At 37.0% G+C, this 23447-nt stretch overlaps 1 protein-coding gene across 1 annotated transcript in view; it reads right to left on the reverse strand.

The window, feature by feature from the left end:
- The window catches only part of LOC135086708 (transient receptor potential cation channel subfamily A member 1), a 127008-nt gene that overhangs the window by 74910 nt on the left and 28651 nt on the right, over nt 1-23447 (reverse strand). Inside the window, exons 2-3 of the mRNA XM_063981486.1 lie at nt 22445-22604; nt 7231-7386 (exon numbers count right to left, since the gene is read on the reverse strand). Of these exons, the coding sequence (XP_063837556.1) occupies nt 7231-7386; nt 22445-22588 (300 nt within the window). The 5' untranslated portion in view covers nt 22589-22604. The remainder of the gene's footprint in view (nt 1-7230; nt 7387-22444; nt 22605-23447) is intronic.

The raw sequence follows: 23447 nt of genomic DNA on the forward strand, positions 1-23447 counted from the left end.
AAAGCCACCAGTCTCCCGAAAGCGTCTTAAAACTTTTGAAACCCAGGACTGGCTTATGTGGAGCTGACGTGCGACAGCCCGCTGGCTTAGCCCTTCTTGCAATAGTGCAACGATTTGTGCTGCTTCTGAAGGTGTAGAATCCCAGGTAAAGTGTCAAAAGAAGCCGAGATGTGTATGGATCAACGTGTGAACGCAAAAATCCGAAAACACGTGCTTTTATAGGGGGTAAAGAGGCCGCAACTCGCGACGTATCAAACAGTTGGTACATGTCTTTTTTCTTACTTCTTCACATCAACCGGGATATCTTTTTAAATACCGGTGTGATTGAAATGAATTTGGTATCAATTTAAAGTTAAAAGTTTAATCTTTAAAATGGTGCTACTTTTTTAGTTACTAACAAATTCGTTAGTACACAAGATCGCGTGGAAACAACTTCATGTAAGTGATTCCATACTTTTGCTCGCGAGTGTATTTACGTACGCGGTTCTAGACTTTGACCTAACCTATAGCTTTGTTGTCCAACAAGTTTTTTAAAATGACCTTCGTTGGTACATTTGAAGACTAGATCATGCCGATCTTACACTGACAAAAGGACGTTATAGGCTGGAATATATTCACTAAAAAAACACGCAAACCCAAAAGTTGGGTAGGCACTCTCTAAATGTTAGCCGTATTCCACCATTGGAATACCATTAAATAATGATGCCAAATAATCATGGTGCTAAACAAACATTATGCTAATCGAAATTATGCCAAATACAATTCTGCTATCTTAAAAGTATGCCATTGAAAATTCGGGTATACAATGTGTCCGGGCTTGTAGTGATCAAACTTTAAGGGCATAATCTATGGACAATTTTATCGATAAAAATACTTTAAATTTGGGGCTTGACCCATTTCTCGCAAAATTACAAGGATTTAAGTTTTTAATTTTTAGTTTTCACCTCTTCCTTCAAAAACAATTTAACACTAATAAGCAAATATTTTATATCATGCGATAGCCAATAAAATTGTCTATTAGTAGAAGTAGAAAACAGACACAAGTTTCATACATTTTGAGGGAGTAAGAATGGATTTAATTAGAAAAAACATGACTTTTTTCACTTATTTTTCAGTTATTTTCCAACACAAGGAAAACCAGGTCGTTAAGGTACGTTTTATTTGCATTGTATTATTAGTATTTGGGCTATTCTACAAAACGAATGTAAATTTATTAGTCTACGTCTATTAGTTTCGACGTAATTGTTGAACAAAGATACCCCTTCCCAGCCGGTTCCTTAGCGCGTCGAAATAGGTTGTGTGATTCTTTCAGGCAGTGCATTTTCGCATGTTAGCAGCGCTATGGAACCGGCTGGAAAGGGGTATCTTTGTTCAACAATTGCGTCGAAACTAATAGACGTAGACTAATAAATTTACATTCGTTTTGTAGAATAGCCCAAATACTAATAATTACAATGCAAATAAAACATACCTTAACGACCTGGTTTTCCTTGTGTTGGAAAATAACTGAAAAATAAGTGAAAAAAGTCATGTTTTTTTCTAATTAAATCCATTCTTACTCCCTCAAAATGTATGAAACTTGTGTCTTTTTTCTACTTCTACTAATAGACAATTTTATTGGCTATCGCATGATATAAAATATTTGCTTATTAGTGTTAAATTACCCACGCTTTCACTTGTTTTTGAAGGAAGAGGTGAAAACTAAAAATGAAAAACTTAAATCCTTGTAATTTTGCGAGAAATGGGTCAAGCCCCAAATTTGAAATATTTTCATCGATAAAATTGTCCATAGATTACGCCCTTAAAGTTTGATCACTACATGCCCGGACACACTGTATAAACATTCTACCAAACGATGATTATATTTAATAATGTTTATGCCTTATAAATATTCGGTTAAAGAAGATTATGCCAAGTGAGTTATGCAAAATGAGTTTCTGCGTAAAGAGATTCTGCCAGATAGAGGGGAGCCTATAATTTATAAAGATCTGTGACAAACTAAATTTAAAGGCCTAAGCAGTGATACATAAGTATACAAAATCACTTAGTACCTAACGACTGTTATTGTTTAGGGTTCCGTAGTCCTGACAAGGAACCCTTAGTGGGGATGATTTTTTTTCATCCCTTACCCCATCGTGTGGGGTATCGTTGGATAGGTCTTTTAAAATGACTTAGGGTTTTGTAAGACTATTTTTCGATTTAGGAATCCGTTTGCAAAATATTTGTCCCCCCCCCCCCCTCTAAAAACTAAACTGTTGGCTTAATAAATCTGGAAAAATTCACAATAATAGTGCTTTTTATGAACTTTCCAGGTAACGTTATTACGGTTTAAGATAGATTAGTTACTTTAAGAGTAATAGCCGTTTAACTCATATGTATTATAAAATTTCATAAACAATAAAAATTCCTTAGAAGAAAATATTAAAAGTGACTTTAGATGAAGTAATTGCTTGCTTCTGAAATATATTGTGTTCACACGGACTACTACGGAACCCTACACTGCGCGTGACACGACACGCATTTGGCCAATTTTTGTATGTAGCATTAGGTACTTCATGGTACGTTCTTGTGAAAGAGAGAGCCTTCTGTATCTACCTCAATCGCTGTAAGCATTACTAACACGAAACAAGTGCCGGTGAATCCTTTGAATAATATTGTAATGTGATAGGTTCAACCACAGATAACAGACAGAAACTAAAGGGAGATGTACAAGGGGGCGGGGCCGGTGTCGCAGCAATATGCCCAAAAACAGTTAATTTGACGAATTGAAAACATTTGCATTAACGGTTCATTTCTATAGCCCGAGATCATACAATTACATTCGCGAAAAAATTTCTGATTGCTTGCCACATGTTAATACTCTCATAAACTGGTAAAACGCGTAGATTGTCCTGCAGAAAATATGTAAATTTAAATGAAAGTATAAAGCTATAAAAACCTAATATTTTTTAATACAGCATCGAAACTATACACTAGACAAAAAATATATATGGCTGACATAACAAGCAACTCATTAGCTATCTGAAAATCAAAACTGTAAAGTTGCATCGTTATTTGTAATGTAAGGCTCTCCCTCTACTTCACGCGCGTGTAGTTTGTTAGTTTTAACTACTTTCAGTGGGAAATAAGATGAGTGAATGACCATATTTTATGTATGTTTATAAAACTTACAAGAAAGGGCAAATGCCACAGTATTAAAATGGATATAAATATATTTCTAAAACTTCAATAATCGATTGAAAATACAAAAATAAATCATAGCGCAGCAGGATAGTCTTGGAAAAAGTGCCCCCAAAGCTTGAAGTTCGAAACTGTGGCCAAAGGATACTTCGTATAAGTATCGTTTATCCTTCAACTATCCTGCTACACCATTTAAGTATGTTTTTAATGTTCTTAGCCCACGACAAAAACAAGGAACAATTGTTTAAACTTTTGGCAAAAAATCTGATTGAAATTCAAGTTAATGGAAACACTGTCGTTTGCACGTTTCAAGAAAAAGTTATTTTCACACCAGGATCTGCAGTGCAAATGTCATCATCAACTCGCGAAGAAGCTGATGCCAGACTATTGCACGTTGCTGATGCTGCACGAAACAACCACAACAGTGTTATAATTAAAACGGTGAATTCAGACGTGCTTGTAATAGCACTTGTGGCAAACCGAACCTCTTTGTTTTTGATATTTATTTTTCTTTAAGAATTCTATTTTTGACTGCTTTTTCTCAGCAACGGTACGAAATAAACGCGCAGTTTTACTTGGATATTTTTCACTTTTTTGCACGGCCAAACCTCTGATCCCTCACTGTCCTCAACATTTTTTGGTCCTTCGAGCCGGATATATAAAGAATCGAAATGCCCTAGAACAAGCTCATCAATATCCATTGATGACTACATGGACGACTACATCGGTAGTCTAGATGACGTTTCTGAAGCCGCTAGCCTTACCGCTGACATTGTGACAGTGTACAAATCGGCAGGGTTCAAAATGAGGGGCTGGGTTTCCAATTCAAATTAGTTCCATCTGATTTACATGCGGCTCTTCCTCCTGAAGAACATTTAGGCTTGCCGACCACTCCGATACGAGCCCTGGGAGTATAGTGGTTACCTAAAGAGGACGTTTTGGGTTTTAGGATAGGCATGAACGACTACTTCCGGTCACAGTTAGCTGGGCTAACCAAACGTCAAGCGCTGTCCACATTTGATGCGCGTGTACAATCCTTTAGGTCTACTTGCACCCATTGTAGTAAAAGGACGTGTCATGTTTCAAACGCTCTGGCGGAGCAATGTGGGATGGGACGAATGGGATAGTTACCTACGGATGTAATTAACCGAACCTCTTTGTTTTTGATATTTCAGTCAGACAGTCAAGAAGATTGTTGACTATATCTTGCAATTAAAAATCAGACTATATCTTGCAATTAAAAATGTTTGCATATATTAAGGTATAATTGAGAAAATAAATAAAAACAAAAATCACTAAAATCATTTTTCCTAATTAACTAAATGCGTTTACGAAGCACTTAATACGCTTATTACGTGTAGTTTTAAGAGCTCTATGAAGTATTATAACAATTCTGAATTAAATGTTATTAGTTAACGAGTGAGAATATTTTTGCATAATTTTGAAGTAAAAAAATACGTAACTTTGAATTTGTATACCGCGAAAACTACTTGGAATTTTCAAACGGGAGTTTTACTATCATGTTTGTATAACTGAGCTCTATACGTTTCATCAAATCAATGAGAATGTCCGTTTATACAGTCCCATAACACACTGTGGAGGGGGGAGAATGTGGCAAACCGAACCTCTTTGTTTTGATATTTTTTATTTTTCTTTAAGAATTCTGTTTTTGACTGCTGTCTTGTTTGTAGTATCTTAGCAACGGTACGAAATAAACGCGAAGTAAATTTATTTGGATATTTTTCACTCTTTTGCACGGCCAAAACTCTGATGCCTCACTGTCCTCAACAGCACTGTTTGCGTTTCCAAAGATACCTGAACTCCAAAAGCTATGGGTCGAGTACGGAACAGGGAGAAATTTAAAATATTTGGCTGTTCATGACTTTTATATTCTTCCAACTGAAGTCGCTAACCTGATACCATTTTTTCATGCATTTACCGGCTGCGACACGGTATCTGCCTTTTGTGGAATTGGAAAAAAAAGTGCATGGAAAACTTGGATGCTGTTGAGAGATGTCGACGCAGCTTTTGAAACTTGCTCTCATAGCGAACCAACTAGCGACGAGTTCGGAATCATCGAAAAATTTGTAGTTCATATGTATCATCCAACCAGTGATTCTGCCAGTGTTAACACAACGAAAAGAGTTCTATTCACTAATAAGAATAGGTGTATAGAAAATATACCCCCGACGCAAGATGCATTATTACAACATCTGAAACGCACTATTTTACAGACCAATGTATGGAAAAATTGTCTTAGCTCTGAACCGAATAAAATGGACCCTTGCAACTGGGGTTGGGAAAGTAAAAGAAACGCGAACGGGCTACAGTATTATACTCCTTTATGGAAACCACTCCTGACACCAGTCACAGTTGCAAGGAACTCTTAGCTTGTAAGTGTAAAGAACAGTGCACGAGATGTTGGTGAGTAAAAAACAATTTAAGTTGTACCCTTTGAGGGTTTAAGGGGCATCATTGCATCATTTATAGTAGCAGAATATTATCATCATATGGAAGACCTGATGGACCGCGTAATGGGACATTATAAGATTAAACTGCGTAGTAAACATTGGCACATAAACTTCTCTTACCCCCTAGTTTTTGATACGGTTTTACACCATGATGCACTTCTGCAACACCATGTTTATTCAAAAATAAATACATAAATACTTTTTTTTCAAATGTGTTTTTTTTTAACTATTTTTCCCATCTTCTATATACCTCATACGACCTGTTTCTGATATAAAAATAATGAAATACGTTCTTGTGCCACAAAGGGACAATTGTGTAACTTCTACGACAGACAGAATTAATTGCTCTTTAATATTCAACAAGATGAAACAAGAATTTGAAATACAAGATGCTTCTTTAGAAAAAGACCAGGAATATAATATCAGAAATATCAGAATTAGTTAGTACCAGACTCTTCACAAGATTTCACACAATTTGTTAGTAGTAGAAAATATTGCAGGATTTGTCATTAAAAAATATTCGAAGGAACATACATTGTGAAGTTTGCTTGGAATTCCGACTTTCGGGCCGACTCATCAATAAGTAGTAAAGACTTTGATAAATACGGTGATGGTTTTTAAATCTATCCTTCTGACGATGCCGCGATGTATTAAATGTTTGCTTTAGGTGTGGATTTTTTTAAATTTTAACATAGGTGAAGCTGCGAGCGATCTCGCCACGCATGCGCGGGCATGCTCTCTACATTTAGACTCGTCTAGGTCTCAACTCTCAATATAGGGAGGCTACGAGCCGCCAGGACCTCAGATGGCGTTGTCGCGTTGCCGCGTTGGGGCTAGCGGAGCTCCCACCGCGACAGCGTCAACTGGGCAATAAAAGACATTTTAAGAGACTTCTGGAAGACCTGATAGGCATTGTCTATCGTAAAAGCATATTTGAAATATAATCTTTATAATATTCATATTTTACATTTTACTAAACTTTAATTATCATTTTGGTCTTTTAATATCCACCACAAGAGTACGACCCTCGTTAATTTACTAGAGGAAGAATGGGAATGGCTTATTACTCTGCTAGGACCAAACGACCAAACACTATGTATTCAAATTGAAATTTACTTGTTTATGAAGGTCCAAGCAGGCATAGTATCATGGTTTTACCAACAGGAAGAGAAATTATGAATAGCAAATTTTTTAAGACGATGAAATCATGAGAAGAAAAAATATCTTTGATTGCCGGATCTTCATCCGGATAGGCATAGTTCAACTTTTCAGTCCCAGCCATATAATTAGAAAAGTAGGACCTTCAGTAGTACTGAGCATAAACGGTACTTAGTCCGTTTCAGCTTTATGTGTACTTAGCTTAGAATAAAAAAGACCTTTTTTGGAAAGTTCTCTGAATGACATGATAATTATTTAAACTATTAAATGCAAATATTTCTTGTTGTCCAATTATTTCCCTAGTCGCGAAAGAACATTCTTCGCGTTCACTTTTAGAGAGAATAAGCCTGTGACCGATAGGCAGACATAAAGCTAAATAAAACGTTCCCAGCCTTAGAAATGAATATTGAGAGACACTTACCCTCAAAATCCTGTAAGGACTCTCAGCTAGCAAGCAGACGTCTCCAGAACTGATTTGGTTCTGAGGCGGGGTCGGTAGCATAATCTGGAGTTCGCTTACATGTTCCCTCTTCACTGTAACCTCCCTGTTGTGACCCGTCAAGGTCCACATCCATTCCTGTGAAAAAAATATACTAGGTTTAAAGCAAGAGCACAGAATAATACTATTTAGGTACTTACTATGTACAGAAAGATTTAAAAAATGTCTACTCAATGTCGTCAACAATATTATTGGTGTAATTTAGCTTATGTCAGAGTCGACCAACGTTTCGTTTACATGCGTCAGGATCGGTACTGTGCCGATGCGAGAGCTGACTTTTACAAGAAGCTACTGTGTCGCCATCTAGAGCACCACATTTGTATTTTTTCTTCTTTCCATAGCAAATATTGTGTATTCTTCACTATCAATTAAAGATGAGTTTTAGCAAGAACTTGTACCCTAGACCTCCAAGTAGTACGAGCAAAACTAGGTCACTAGACGTTTTTAAACGAATCCAGAGATTAAATAACAGTTAGCTTCTCCCTTAGGACACCTGATATTTGGTTACACCGCAATATACGAGTAATACAAGCAAGGTCGAGCTTCATTCAACTAAAAAGGAGCCACTTTTGTGCACACGTTATATCTATAGAATCTGCTGAGTTGTTTCATATAGTAAGTTAACTTAAATGTTTTTTTATTATTATTGATCACCTCTCTAGTTTCAAAGGATTGACTAGTGGGAAGTTTGGAACCTTAGTACTTCTCAACTGAATTTACTTTTATTTATTAATTTATTTACTTTAGGCCATGACCGCCCGCCACACGAGCGTCAGAAGCTTTAACTAAAACAATTTTAGTGCACGTAAACAAGGTCACAGGAAATTCTTAGTAGTACCAGGCCTGTTCATCTCCGCGAGTTTACATCGAAAACAAAACACGCATGATGACCCACCTACAGGATACTATTCGACAAGGCCTCACATACGAGCGAACATTGACTCACGCACGCGTATTCTTGTGTATGATAGAAGAAAATAAAGAAAATGGTGTACTAAATACTGTGCAGTATTTAACTGCCTAAATAATAATAAAAACACAGAATGTACTTTTTTAAGTTGCCTCAAGACACTGAGAGGTAAATAAGTAGTTAATATTATTCATGATAATTCATGCTAAATCATGTCGCACCCTTAGAATGAAAGTGACCGAATCCAAAAAATGCAATTTGTGGTAAATGAACAAGAAAGTCTTCAAAAAAGTGTAGTCTTGAATACATTTTACTGTATCTCTTTCGTGATCCGTCGCATTTGATTGATTTTAAGTAGATTTATTGATTAACCTTTTGAGTTAACATTGGCAGAGTATTTTTCGTAATTATACTTTATTTAGTATATATTTTGACATAAAATATAAAGTACTTCTAAATTAGGTCACTTTATTACAAAATACTTTTGAAACTGATGGGATTTTTTATTAATTAAGTCTGTTTATGACGCATATTGCAAATGAATCTGTTGATATAAGTCATTACTATACTCAATGTTATGTGAATATAAGGTAGTGAACATGGGCGTAGCCACGGTGGGGCAGGGTGGGGCAAGTGCTCTAACCTGTCAGGTACCTAACCAAACCTAAAAAAATAATTATCTAGGTACTAACTACAATACGATGTACACTACCAACTACTTTTTGGGTGAAAGATTTCTTGGTGTAGGTAGGTGAGCAATAAGACAGTGTTGGATAATTCGGATAATTCGAATTACACATTCAGATATTGGGTGCTATAAGGTAGCCTTTTTGTATGAAAAAAACTAACCGAGGTATAGCCCAAGGGTATAGTTTGCTTCTTAGTCGTTCGTTTTAGCCGAATGACGTTTACTTATTGCTGGACAAAGGCCTACTCCAAAGATTTCCAAAGCGACCGGTCCTGCGCCGCCCGCATAGGCACCTCCCGCGACCTTTCACCAGATCGTCGATCCACCTAGTGGAGGGCCTGCCACTACGTCTTCCAATTCGTGGTCGCCACTCGAGAACTTTTTGCCCCAGCGGCCCATCAACTCTGTGAGCTATGTATCCCGCCCACTGCCACATGATTTTAGCGATTCTGCGTGCTATGTCACTATGATTCGATCGCGCAGGGAGACTCCGAGAATAGCACGCTCCATCGCCCTCGGGCCTTCTTATGAGGCCCATAGAAAGCGACCACGTCTCAGTTCTCAGATCCTTAAGTTGTCACTGGCAACACACAATGGTCAAAGACTTTTGTTTTGAGACACTGCGGCATTTCGGACGTGAGAATATTGCGAAGCTTCCCGAACGCAGCACAGCCGAGATGAATTCGACGGTTGACCTCTTTCTCGAAGTTGGACCTTCAGAGGTGTGGGTTACAACATGGATATTTGACATGATTTTTGTCTTGTCCATGTTCATTTTAAGAACCATTTGTTGAGAAGCTCTTCATACATCGAGAAGCCATCGGGCATGACTAGGGATTGCAAATATTCGATAGTTTTCTATTTCGAATATTCGAATATTTTTTCAGTGATATTCGAATACTATTCGAATATTCGAATACTTAAAAAAAAAATTACTTAAATTTATCAATGTTTTTATTGCTGGTTTTATTGCTTTAGGAAAGCTATATTTCAACTATTTAACAACATAGTTTTTAAAACAGTTATAAAATTCTCATCATCATCATCATTTCAGCCATAGGACGTCCACTGCTGAACATAGGCCTCCCCCAATGACTTCCACAATGACTGGTTGGCAGCGGCCTGTATCCAGCGCCTTCCCGCTACCTATATGAGGTCTTTGGTCCACCTTTGTGGATGGACGTCCCACGCTGCGCTTTTTGGTACGTGGCCTCCACTCCAGAACCTTGCTCCCCCATCGGCCATCATTTCAGCGTACTATGTGATCTGCCCATTGCCACTTCAGCTTGCTAATCCGTCGGGCTATGTCAGTGTCTTTAGTTCGTTTACGGATCTCCTCATTTCTGATTCGATCTCGTAAAGAAACACTGAGCATTGCCCTCCCCACAGCACGCTGTGCAATTTTGAGCTTATTTATAAGGCCTATTGTAAGAGGCCACGTTTCTGAGCCGTGTGCCGTCACTGGTAGAGGTAACACACACTGATTGAAGAATTTCGTCTTTAGGCACTGAGGTATTGTGGACGAAAAGATGTTGTATAGTTTCCCAAACGCTGCCCAGCCGAGTTGGATTCGACGATTTATCTTTTTCTCTAAACCTAGCCAAATCGTTTGTCAGAGGAAGACATACTTGTCAACAGTCTCGAGAATCGAGCTCCAACCGAAACATGGACGTTGGACCTAAGCATCGTTTTGTCCACATTCATCCGAAGGCCTGCCTGTTGAGAGACTCGATTAAAGTCTTCGAACATTGTGCCGATGTCTTCAAGCGATTCTGCCATGACCACAATATCGTCAGCAAACCGAAGCTGAGTGTTGTATTCGCTATTGAAAGGTAATTATGCCGAATCCTTTCCATTCAAGGAGCTTGAAAGCGTCTTCCAATGCAGCGGTCAACGGTTTCGGAGATATAACATCTCCTTGCCTCAAGCCTCGCCGCAGAGGTATCATCCTCGTGCTTTGCTCCTGTACTCGGACCAACATGGTAGCGTTTCTGTATAGGCATTTCAGCACCTCGATATACCGATAGTTGGAGAGACTGCAGCACTGCTTAAGTCTCGATCGAAACAAAGGCCGTCTCATAGTCCAAAAAGAGCACCACCACGCTTCTATCCCTTGCCTCTGGCGTTGTGCCCTGGAGTAAGACGGTGTTAAAGAGTCTCTGAACGAGTTTCGGTGTTCCACCTGCGTCCAGAAGCTCCGGGGTTATTCTGTCATCACCTGGTGCCTTGTTGTTCTTTAGCTGTTTGAGAGCCTTCCTAATCTCGTATAGGTTAATATACGGGATGTATTTGGTATAGTGTCGCGTTAACCTAGCTCTTGCGTCTGTCGCTGAACTATTAACAGGTTTGGAGGTATATAGCTGTCCATAAATCGTCGTCATCGATCTCACCTAGAACTTCGGCTTTTGTTGACGTTACCGACCGCCGTCTTCAGCATCAGTCAGCTGACTTTGCTCAATAGAGTTGTCTCTTTCAAATTATTTGGAACCGTGGTTTCGCTCTATCGCCTCTTCTATACTATTTGTATCAAAGTTGCGAATAATAAAATTATGATTGAAAAAACAAACAAAGAAAACTCAACTGCGTAAAAATGAACAGAAAAGATAGAAAGAAGACAACTTAGTGTTCACAAATGCATTCGGAAGCAACAATGACTAGTTCTTTTAGTTGGTGATATGTATTTAATGCCTCCGACTGCATTTGCAAACACCAAGTTGTCTTCTTTCTATCTTTTCTGTTTATTTTTGTAATCCCAACTAATATTATAAATGCGAAAGTAACTCTGTCTGTCTGTCTGTCTGTCTGTCTGTCTGTCTGTCTGTCTGTCTGTCTGTCTGTCTGTCTGTTACGCTTTCCCGCTTAAACCTCGCAACCGATTTTGATGGAATTTGGCATAGAGATAGTTTGAGTCCCGGGAAAGAACATAGGATAGTTTTTATCCCGGTTTTTGAAACAGGGACGCGCGCGATAAAGTTTTTCTGTGACAGACAAAATTCCACGCGGGCGAAGCCGCGGGCGGAAAGCTAGTATTCGAATATTCGAATACATGTCAATTTACTATTCGAATATTAATTTGAAATTAAAATTCGAATATTCGAATATTCGAATATTCGATTGCAACCCCTAGGCATGACTACGATATCTTCCGCGAATCCAATGAAGGTGATGAAGTCTTCGCTCTGCCTAGCGCTCATCCAGCTCCAAAACCCCGAAAGCTTTTATCTCGAATTGCAAAATCTTTTCAAATGCCTAGGAGACTACGGAAATGTGGACGAATGCAATGACAGGTTCGTAGGAATTGTCCAAACGACTGGGTCTAAGTTCATTAAAACCCGTCGTTCAAAAGGAACCAAAAAGATCTCTGACCTCACCAACTTATGGAAGAGAGAAGAAACTTGGTTCTGCAAGTATACTCAACTCGCGACCTACGCCAATTTGATACAGACCCAATTAAAGAGGCGACTGAGCGTAACAAGGGCTCTATAGCAAGAGATCTGTCTGTTGGCCAAAGCTAACTGACAAGCTGAAGACCGAGGATGGCAGAGTCATCTCGTCGGGGCCTGAGATATTGGAAGAGGTTGAGGTTCTACGGAAAATTATCACGAGTGTACGCACACCTGATCACAAATCTAGCCGAAGACCCAAGGGCTAGATTGACCCGACACTATAAGATATCTCGGACGTCAGTCTGTGCGAGATTAGAATGGCTCTCAAACACCTGAAAAACAACAAGGTACAGGGTGATGATGGAATCACGGCTGAGCTTCTGAAAGCAGGTGGAGCGCCGGCACTAAAGGCTCTTCAGAAGCTGTTTGACTCCGTCATCCCCGAGGAAAAAAAAGCTCCCTGTCTTTGTTTTCATTATCAGTTTGCATGTTTGGAGGTGTTATTACCATCAAACTAAACATATCTTGAACTAACTCGTCTTGATTATTTTGACTATAGAGTAAGAGCTAGTGAACGCCAGACCTACGTCATTTTATAAAAGCTGAAAGTTTGTCAGCGTATGCTCCCAATATAGGATATAATATACTATAAAATCTGTTTTTTTTTGTTTAATATTTTGGCAATAATTAGAAATATTTTCCCCAACACTCACACAGTTTTGACAGTTCCAACTCCTTGCCAGAGAGTTTTTTAGGGTAGCTCTAAAGCTCCCAAAGCCACGATGACCCAAACTTCATAATTCACCAACATTGGGAGCATACGCTGACAAACTTTCAGCTTTTATAAAATGACGTAGGTCTGGCGTTCACTAGCTCTTAGTTTACTAGTAAACTTGTGAAGTAAAGTCTGAAACAACACAACTTATTTAAACTCTTAAGTACATAAATTTATACATATCTTAAACAAATTTTATATTAAAGCGACATATTCCAAAAATATGTTAATCAATCCTTTTTATTTTTTCTTCTACACAGGCACAATATCAAAAATATCAAAACTAAATTAGGTTAGTTCAGTCATAAATAGTCCTATTCGTAAAAGTGTCGTGTATCCTTCATTTATATTTTTAACTAAACAGACCGAATCCATAAATGAACACTGAATATTCTAACATATTTAGTTTAAATACAGACCTATTTATTAAAAGGTCACTTTATGATAAAAAAATCATGAACTTACCTTTACAGTATTTTTGTAATAAACAGATACAATTCGAGACCCGCCGATATTTTACACGTACACTCGCAAGCACCGCCGACGTAAAACTAGTTCTGCCTCTTTCACACAATATGCATACATGAAAAGCGGGACTAGTGAAAGAGACCGAAGTATGCGTTGCTCTGCCTTTACTAAGAGATAGGTCACTTTATCTATACAGGGATATAGAGCATGCTTTATAAGGTCAGTTTATGGTGAAATCGAGAGTAACAGGAATTTTGAGTTAAGTCACTTTCATTCTAAGGGTGCGATGTATTTCCTCCGCCATTTTACCGAAGTCAGCCCTATAGCTTCGGCGCAGTGCCGATCACTGACGTTTGTCAACAAAATGGTGCTTGACTCTTGAGACAGGCTAAATTACACCATATTGTTAATGACATTGAGCATACATTTTTTTAAATACCTTCGCGAAGTAAAACTTCTGTACGTAGTACTTATTATTATTCTGTGGTAGTACTACCAGTAGAACGTTCCGGTACAAAAAAGGAGCCAAGCACATGCTTGTACATGTGACTTGATTAGTCCTTATTTGGCTTCAGGAGTAAATTAGTTTCCCCTCGACCTTCGAGCGCAAAGTTGAATTTGATTCTTTAAAAGGGTTATTATGATTAATGGCAACAGTAATTAACTTTGATGCAAAACATTATGAATGCATTTTAAATCTTACACGTGTTTCACCGAGACAAAAGGTAACATAGATGTAGAGAAAAAGGATTTTTTGTGAAATGAGACTCAAATGTAAATGTAGATGAGATACTTACAGGATGCCTGCCATAGCATATCATAATATCATCTCAATGTCTTGGCTGAGTGGTTCCTATATTTTCTATTAGGTCAATAACCTTGTGAATTGACACATTGCATGCTACACTATGCTATGTTACAACAAAATAATATGTGTCTCAGCGTACGTGTAGTAAACCGACCGTTGTATCATATCGTATGGTACGAGTATATCCTCGGCATTTAAACCTAATTTCCTTCGTTCCACTTCATTGCCTTGTAGATGCGTTGCCTGCATTTTAGAATTCGCGTGACCTGCACTCAGTAACATCATACAGCCACACGTGTACATTTTGCGAGCTAGACGAGCGATAACTTTTAGCATCGTTACGTTTTTATTATCATTTTACTAGAGAAACAGAAGTAGTAGCTTTGTCCATACCACACATTTTACACCGTTGAACGTTAAAATATTTACGAAGAAAAAAGCCAGCAACTCGAATTAATACTCTACATTGGTAGTATTCTTTTCATGTCGTTTTTACTTGGTTTCAAGATGAACTGACATGCTGCTTATCATCACACAAATCGTTCAGTGATTTACAAGCACGTATGGCTCAATGCAGCTTTCTGGGCCTGTGGCCTTTTTGCTGTCGCATTGGATTATTAACTATCAGTCGATGAAGAACCTGATGTCGTGCCCTGAGTGCCCAAGCAACTGCACTCGGGAGGATTTGATGAGTGCTGCTGACAACGCTACTCTTGTGGCGAAGTTTTGGGCTGACACTGTGTAGGTTTGTTGTCGACACGAAAAGAAGATTAACTATCTGGGCCAAGGTTGTTTAAGTCTATAAGAAGAGCTCAAGAGACAGACTCTACTGCATTGAAGTCCATTTATCTTGAACCATGACGCGTGTCAGCGGAGACAGTTAAAAGAATTACTCTCGCATTATTGGAAACGGTTTGGTGTACGTTATTTTTATGAAAACCGCCACGCATGACACGACTCGTAAGTGCTTCTAAGGCAATGCTGTTTCTTTACAACCTTGTTTACGTAACCTACATCGAATTGGTAACGAAAACAAAATTATGTTAACAGATATTAATAGGATATACTGGAAAAATAAATGCTTTTCTGATTTTTAAAGGTTTAGGTTGTCTAGACTTCTTGTCATCTTCATTAATTTTGGCTTTATGCTAAATTCACTAAAATGGTTACTATTACCATTCACAGTAGCATCTTGTAGGTACTAAGAAGTCTAAGAACCCTTTCGTGCATATACTTATACTTGAATATAACATATACAAAACTCTGACGTCATCAACGTAATTCTCTTACCGTGTTTCACGACGTTTTGGGGACTAAATCGAATTTGAAGAAGACAACCTAATAATAATGATTTAATAACAAAGGCTCTTAGGGACTACTTATGGAATAAATTCTTAATAGCATGCCAACGAACTGTAAAGCTTGCGATTTCATCGTGGTAGGTTTTTGTGTTTATTCGTATTTGGCCATCATTATCGGAATGTCATGTGATGGGGTCATCGATTCTGGGCTATGTAAGTTAGGATGTCTCAAAAAAATCTAAGTTATTTTTTTTAAACGCATACCCTCTTATTTTTTTAGAATGATGTTAAAACAAGTGTAAACCAAATTTGGTGTAAGTAGGATCACGGTAACCCGTGCCGACTTGCATCGGAACTTGTCAATACTTTCTAATTACGAACGGTCGATGTGCATGTTATGATTTGTCTTTTCTTTATAGTAAATACTTTGTTTTTGTTCAGTCAACATAACAGTCAACATGTCAGTGGAATTACGCAGTTCGAAAAAGGATATATTATTTTTAATAGGTGGTGCAAAGCATCAAATAACAGGATCAAAACTTCCTTCTAATAGACAAATTTTAGCAGTCTTATTTTACATTCGTCAAGTGAATTTAACTGTAAATAAAAGTGCAAATCTCAGTATTCGCGAGTGTATTATATATTGGGAAAAGGCGCGTATACCTACAAAATCTTTTCCTAATTGTGTAAAAAAGCTTGTTTTATATCAAGTTTGGAGGGATTTGCAAAAAAATGCACAAAAATCCCAAGACGCATTTAAACAACGCAACGTCGACAGGAGTTTATTAGTAACTTAGACAACTTATTTGACATTGCCCACGCCGATGCGCTTCAAATTATGAAAACAAATGAAGATAAGTCTTTTTTGCAACGACAACGGGAGCCAGGTCGACCGGGTCCCTTAGGTGGAGTAGACAAAAAGGGACCGATAAAGAGGAAATGGCGCGTCTGAGAATTTTTGAGGAAGAGCAACGGCGATCTAAATATATCTCAGAGGTAACACCATCGACATCATCATATCCTATACAAAATGCTTCATCTGATTTGGATGAGGACATAATATCATCACAAGAAGTTTTGCCAGCTCAGACCGAGACAGCGCAACCCGAACAAACAAAAATTTCAGTACGTAAAGATTTCATCACCCCAAAATTAGTAGCGGCTCTAGACAGGTGTCAATTAAGTATGAGAGATTCTGTATACAATTCTTGAAGCTACTATAGAGGCACTTGGATACAATACTGATGAATTTCCGATAAGCAAGTCCTCAATTCAAAGAATACGCACGGAGAAACGCAAAGAGATAAAAAAATATTTTCAAAACGAGATGCCAGAGGTTGTGACTGTTCACTTTGATGGAAAATTATTACCTGAAGAACGCCTTTCAGTAGTTATTTCATATGAAAATAAGGAATAATTGATTGCTGTGCCAAGATTAGAAAACTCATCAGGAAGAGAACAGGCAGATGCAGTTTGGAAAGCGCTTGCAGATTGGAACCTGGAAGATAAGGTACAAATTCTTTGTTGTGATACAACAGCATCAAACACAGGTCGTATTAATGGCGCTTGTGTACTTCTTGAACAGAAACTTGATAGAGAATTGCTTATTTTTGCCTGCCGTCATCACATTTATGAGTTAATATTAAAAAGCGTATTTGAAACAAAAATCAGTCAAGTCACAACAAGCCCGGATATTCCGCTTTTCAAAAAGTTTCGTGATAACTGGAAGAGTGTCAATCCGAAAGAAATACAGTGCTATAAAGATAAAGTAGAATTTCATTTTACTGCTGTTGAAATAAAAAACTTGATCAAATTTTATCAGTCCGACTTGAACAAAGATATAGTCCGAGATGACTATCGTGAACTTATTGAACTCTCAGTGATATTTTTAGGCGGAGATATAAATCGAAAATTTAAAATCCGACCTCCAGGTGCCATGCACCAAGCCAGGTGGATGGCAAGGGCAATTTATGCACTGAAAATAGCACTTCTTAGCGCGCAAGACGAACAAGGATAAGGTGGCACTGTTTGATGGTTGCTTGTTTATCGTGACATCCTACGTTAAGCCGTGGCTGCAATGTATTTTAGCTGTAAAAGCACCTTATCAGGATTTATGCTTTTTGAAGTGGATGAAGGCTTATGAAAAAATCGATTTAAACATCTCAAAAACAGCTTCACAGAAATTAAGCCAGCATCTCTGGTATTTAACCGATGAAATATCTGCCTTATCATTATTTGATGACGACGTAGACCAAGGAATAAAAATAAAAATGGTTGAAAATTTTACCAAAGATAATCCATCAACTCATGGTAAACGCTACATCCCATCCAAAGAAGAAATGTGTGGATCATTGTATGGTAGGTGGTATTAATCAATATTATTTCTTTTATATTCATTTATCTATACTTATAATAAATCTGTAGAAAGGTCAATTCTGTACATGAAATATATTTTCAAAATAACTATCAGGGGGTGATTAGTGATCGATACTGATGCCAAAAATGCAATCAGTAAATTTTTTGTCTGTCTGTCTGTCTGTCTGTCTGTATGTTCCTTATAGAAACAAAAACTACTCGACGGATTTTAACGAAACTTGGTACAATTATTCTTCATACTCCTGGGCAGGTTATAGGATACTCCACGGGAACGGGAATTAGCGGGAAAATCCTTTTGTATGAAAAATCTAAACCGCTTAAGTTCGACGCTTGAAATTTGGCATGCAGGTCCCTTAGTAAACTTAAAGCTTAGTTACTACAGGATATTGCGAAATTCCCACGGGAACGGGAGTTAGCGGGAAAAAACATTTGTATGAAAAAATCTAAACCGCGTAAGATATATTTTATGAAGGGGGTAAAACGGGATCCACGCGTACGAAGTCGCGGGCGGCCGCTAGTTTAAAATATGTTACTAATTTGCTTTAATTTTTTATTTCAGACAAAAACATCTACGACTTCGTATCGGTCAAAAGTAAAGCGTTGTTCACCCGTCTTCAAATCGATGACAGTTTTCTAAACGAAGAACCGTCTTTATGGCCAAATAACGCTTCCTTTCAAGATGCTAAGAAGAAGGTTTCAGTGCTGAGGGCAGTCAACGATACAGCTGAAAGAGCGGTCAAGATGATGCAAGAATTTCATGGCTTAATTACAGTTGAAGAGGAACAAAAACAATTTTTATTACGCTGCGTACAAGAACACAGGAAGATTTATCCAGACTGTAAAAAACAAACTTTGAAAAGAAAATTCGTAGAATAATGTGTTTTATGTATAATATTAAAATATCAATACGTTTTGGGTATATTATTGTTTTATTTACCATAAAAACTCGAACTTCAAGAAATCATCCATTCAAACTCAGTACATTTTAATTTATTTATGTTTGGCATCGAGTCGGCACGGGTTACCGTGATTCAATCGTTATCATATTTATAATTTATGTTAATTAGGTCATTTCGGAAAAAAATAGAGGGTATGCGTTTTTAATTTCGAGAAAAAAAAACCTGCCTTATGTCTTGGGACACCCTAATGTAAGTATATAACCTTCAAACAGTTTAATCAAATTGGTGGCTACCTGACAGCGAAATGAGCATTGTAGGGGCAATATTAGTTAACCCTAATAAACTTGAAGTAACTGTATCTTTTTACAGGCTTATTATGGATCAAGCAAAAAAATCATCGTCATTATTTTCAGCCAGATAAGCCGTTGAAAGCGAAAAGGCTTATTAAAATAATATTTTATGTCCGTATTTCGCGTGGTATTTCAAGATGATTATGGATTAAAGCCCCGAGGTTAGCTCACAAAGCGAAATCAGAAGCTTCAATTTTCAACCACTATATTGAACAACTGGAGCCATAATCGGCGATTATTATTGACTAGCTTCTGCTTGCGGCTTCACTTACAAAACTCAGTTTGTTATAGAAAGTTCTTGATTTGAAATAGACTTTTTGATGGTTTTGACAGATTTTCTTCTGCTATTTATTTATTGAGAAACTCAACAGCAATTTACAATTTACATACTTGAAAACATTACATTCAGAGATACTTAGCCAATTACTGAATTTCATAACTGCTACAAATTCATCTTTCAATTATTTGATTAAAATTAAAAACAAGATTATATTAAAATTTATAGATAGGAGAGGAGTCCAAACCCCACATTCCGCCGGCCGAGATATACATTCAGCGAAATATTGACTCCTTTTAAATGCCGCCTTACTCATGTTAAATATGTCAAGGTCATCATATTTCAGATTATAATCATAAATAACCTAATATTAAGTTCATGTTAAAGTTCCTCTATCTGAAAATATCAGAACTAGAACTCGTCTCTGCATTACTCTTGCCAATAAGTACCGACGCGTAACGTTGTTCCTAAAAATGAAACTAGATGGCATCCCTGGTATCACTTTTTTTAGTTTATAATACCTACACATAACTACGTTAACCTTATTTTTGGACAGCCGATGACATTGAATAGGCATACCCATACCCATAAACTTATTCTTCTAAGGACGTTATTTCGTCATTTTAAGAAAACGGGACATTATTTCTCAAATATTCTTGATAAGTACTTTGTGAAAATGATTGAATTTCAATCTATGCTTTCTAAGTGTAAGCAGTACAATGCATTAACCAACAATAGATGTGCCCGTAACGTCGCAAGTTTTAAAATGGTTTTTAAGTCCATCACTTTTTTCATGACATAAATTAATAGTATACCTACATACCTACATACAAGACGCTCTGTAGTCTAAATATGTGTAAGATAATTATCAATCATCCTCTTTAGGTATTTGCCGATTCGAAATGAATGAATAGACCAATAATCGTATACACGATATAAGTTACATAAGGTTCGTATACAAAACTGAAGTGTATCGAATAATGATAGATAAGACCATTGCAGTTTTATTCCATCTAAGCGACGCGGAGTTTCAAATGTAAGTAATTGCCAAGATGTGTGACTTGTGACATCGTTCGTTTCCATTTTATTCATTTTAGGGCTGTTATTTCAATCGTCGAATATCTTTTAATGATGAATAGAATTGACATTTTGACTTATAATTTCCCTTTGAAACTCAAATTGTTAATGTGCCAAACTCTTCGGTAACTAATTAATATTAGGTACACGTGTAACTGCAGGCAGTATATTTAAAAAATATGGAATTAATGCCTACTATATTGCGATCAGTGGCTTGACTTTTGCTTACCTAGCAGCAGGATAGTGTTAAGGTGATGAAAAAGATTATTTCATTAAATAGTGCTTTTTTTTAAGTATAAGGCGATAGATAAGATAAGAAGATACTGACATTAATCAGGTAGCATTATGCAATGTGTATAAATAAATAGTGTGATAACAACGAGGTTACATACTTGCCTGTAAAAGCTGTTACAGAAAACAATCCCTAATTTACTGGCGTTTGGGACGCTGTGAAGGGAATCCGAAAGGATGCGGAACAAGCAGGTATATCTGGGCATAATGGTACTATAGCTTTTTACAAATCTTATGCTACTTACATTAAAAAGCTTATTACTTTTTGGCATCAAGTAGTCCTAATAATTTTGCATCAAGTTTTGTCTGATGGGCAACAGAACGATGAGTTTTTTTTTGTGATTTACCTAGAATTTCTAATATTTGCTAATTTGTACCTACTTTTACTAATAGTCCTTTCTTAAATGTTAAGATGTTATTTGTACATAGACAAAGAATAATCATAATACTGTGAAGTACTTATTTAAAAGCTGGTATGAATAATTGATGTACACGCTGATACTATCTGATAAGATAAGGGGCCCTAAAAGGGCCAAAATTAAACAATTCGTTTATCAGATGCTTAGAGATAAATGTGATTATGTATTTTGGAAGCTTAATGGGCCGAGTACAAATTAAGATATGTATGATAAGAAACGAAATGTATAGAAAATCCTTTGACTTATGTTGGTAAGATAATTATTATAACACATAATAACATTATTAGCAATGTACTTTTTATATTCATTTCAGATTTATTATGATTTTTTTCGCCATCTACTAAGTAGGTAAGTACCATTACTATCTTCAATTATGTATTTACAAAGGCATCTTTATCAAAAACTATGTATAACTAAGGATTTTAGTTATCTCTTTTTTGGAACTCAAGTGTTACCTATTTTCAACGACAAGAACGAGTTGTGCTGTTACACGCCGTCCACCATTTTAAGTTTGCATACGATAAATCAATGTGTCGAAAGTTGTGAAACTTGAAGAAGAATTAAGAACTGAACAAAAGGAAATTTTACTAATACGAATGAGTCACATGATAGTATTTTTGATTCACTGTTCGATAACAATATGATTTTTTTAATCCCAAAAAGACTGATTCAATCTTACTAGAGTGCGAATGAGAGCTTCAGAGAAAAGAAATAATTGGATTCGTTAATTACGAGTACAACGAATAAAACCTTTTGTATTTTTATAGTTAGATCAGTACACTGCTAAACCAACCTGAACAATTTTACCTTGCAGCTAGTCATCAAATCTACTTATTACGGGACTATTCCCACTTCTCATTCCCACCGCTGAACTCTTGTGTAGCCAGGATATACAGCTTGACCGCCAATAAAAACCCAACCAGTAAAGGAAGAACGAAAATATACTTAAAAGTATAATTATTTGCACAGTTTCAGCTCAATAAAATAGTAAATATTTACTTTCAGAATTCTCACGTTAATTCGTTAACTCGCAAGTAGCCTGTGCTGTGAGTTTTGATGAACCGAATGCCTTGGAAAATCTTTGATAAAATATCGTATAATCTATACTTACAGCCAGCCCTCTCTTCCTCGGCACGGCGTGATAGTTGTTGGATACGATCTGAATGGATGGAACGCCGCAGTCCGCGGTCGACAAGATGGCCGGCCCCCTAGCCCTTTGGGGCGACTGCTTCCTCGTCCCTCCAAATAGGAACATGGCGGCTCATTTAGTTCTGAAAACAAAGAATATACAGCTGTAATGTCAAAATCTTATTCAATTACGCCTACTATGTAGTTGAGAGAGAATGTGTGGTGCTCGGGTCCCCCCTCACACTGAAATTTTGATACCCTTCAAAAAGTAATAAAGTAAATACATATTAAGTTAAGGGATGTGATAATAAAATACGTAATTAGTGTCTATTCAATTAGCGGTTAAATAAAATAAAGCTGACAATAAAATTACTACCTATCTATTTAGGTAAGTCATAAAGTAAATTAAAGCTGAGCGCGTTTTAATTAACGCGTTCCACTAATAGTTAACTGTTATTTTCAGTTTCACATATTTTTTTCTATCTAGGTCAAACCACCGCATACAAAATCATACGGGTTGCAAAAGTACAAAATATTCCTAAAATAATTGCGTTAAGATACAATGACAAAAGACAATCGTAATTCGTAGAAAAATTACAGAAAAAAAGAAATGTTAGCGGCCAGATGCAACTCGTGGATAAAATAAAGAAAAAAGTTTTTAGTAGCCAGATGCATCCAAAGAGATTCTATACGTCTACAATACATCTCGTGCGGTAAACAGTAGAAAATTAGGTAAGTGCAACTCAGCCTTCATTTTAATATTTTTTTAAAAAACTGGTATCGAGTTGGTGTCAGACTTGATGAGATCTGACATGGCGAAGTTGATGGCGTACCGTGCTCTTTAAGTATAGAATAATATTTTACAAAATAAAGAGCACAGTTTATACTTGGCAAATTTAGCCTATTATGACTTATCCGTACATTGGCGATATCCTTCATAATATTAGAATAGCTCCAAACAGTTAACAAGGAATGACCCTCGTGGG

The sequence above is a fragment of the Ostrinia nubilalis genome, chromosome Z (genome assembly GCF_963855985.1).
Source record: "Ostrinia nubilalis chromosome Z, ilOstNubi1.1, whole genome shotgun sequence".
Lineage (NCBI taxonomy): Eukaryota > Metazoa > Arthropoda > Insecta > Lepidoptera > Crambidae > Ostrinia > Ostrinia nubilalis.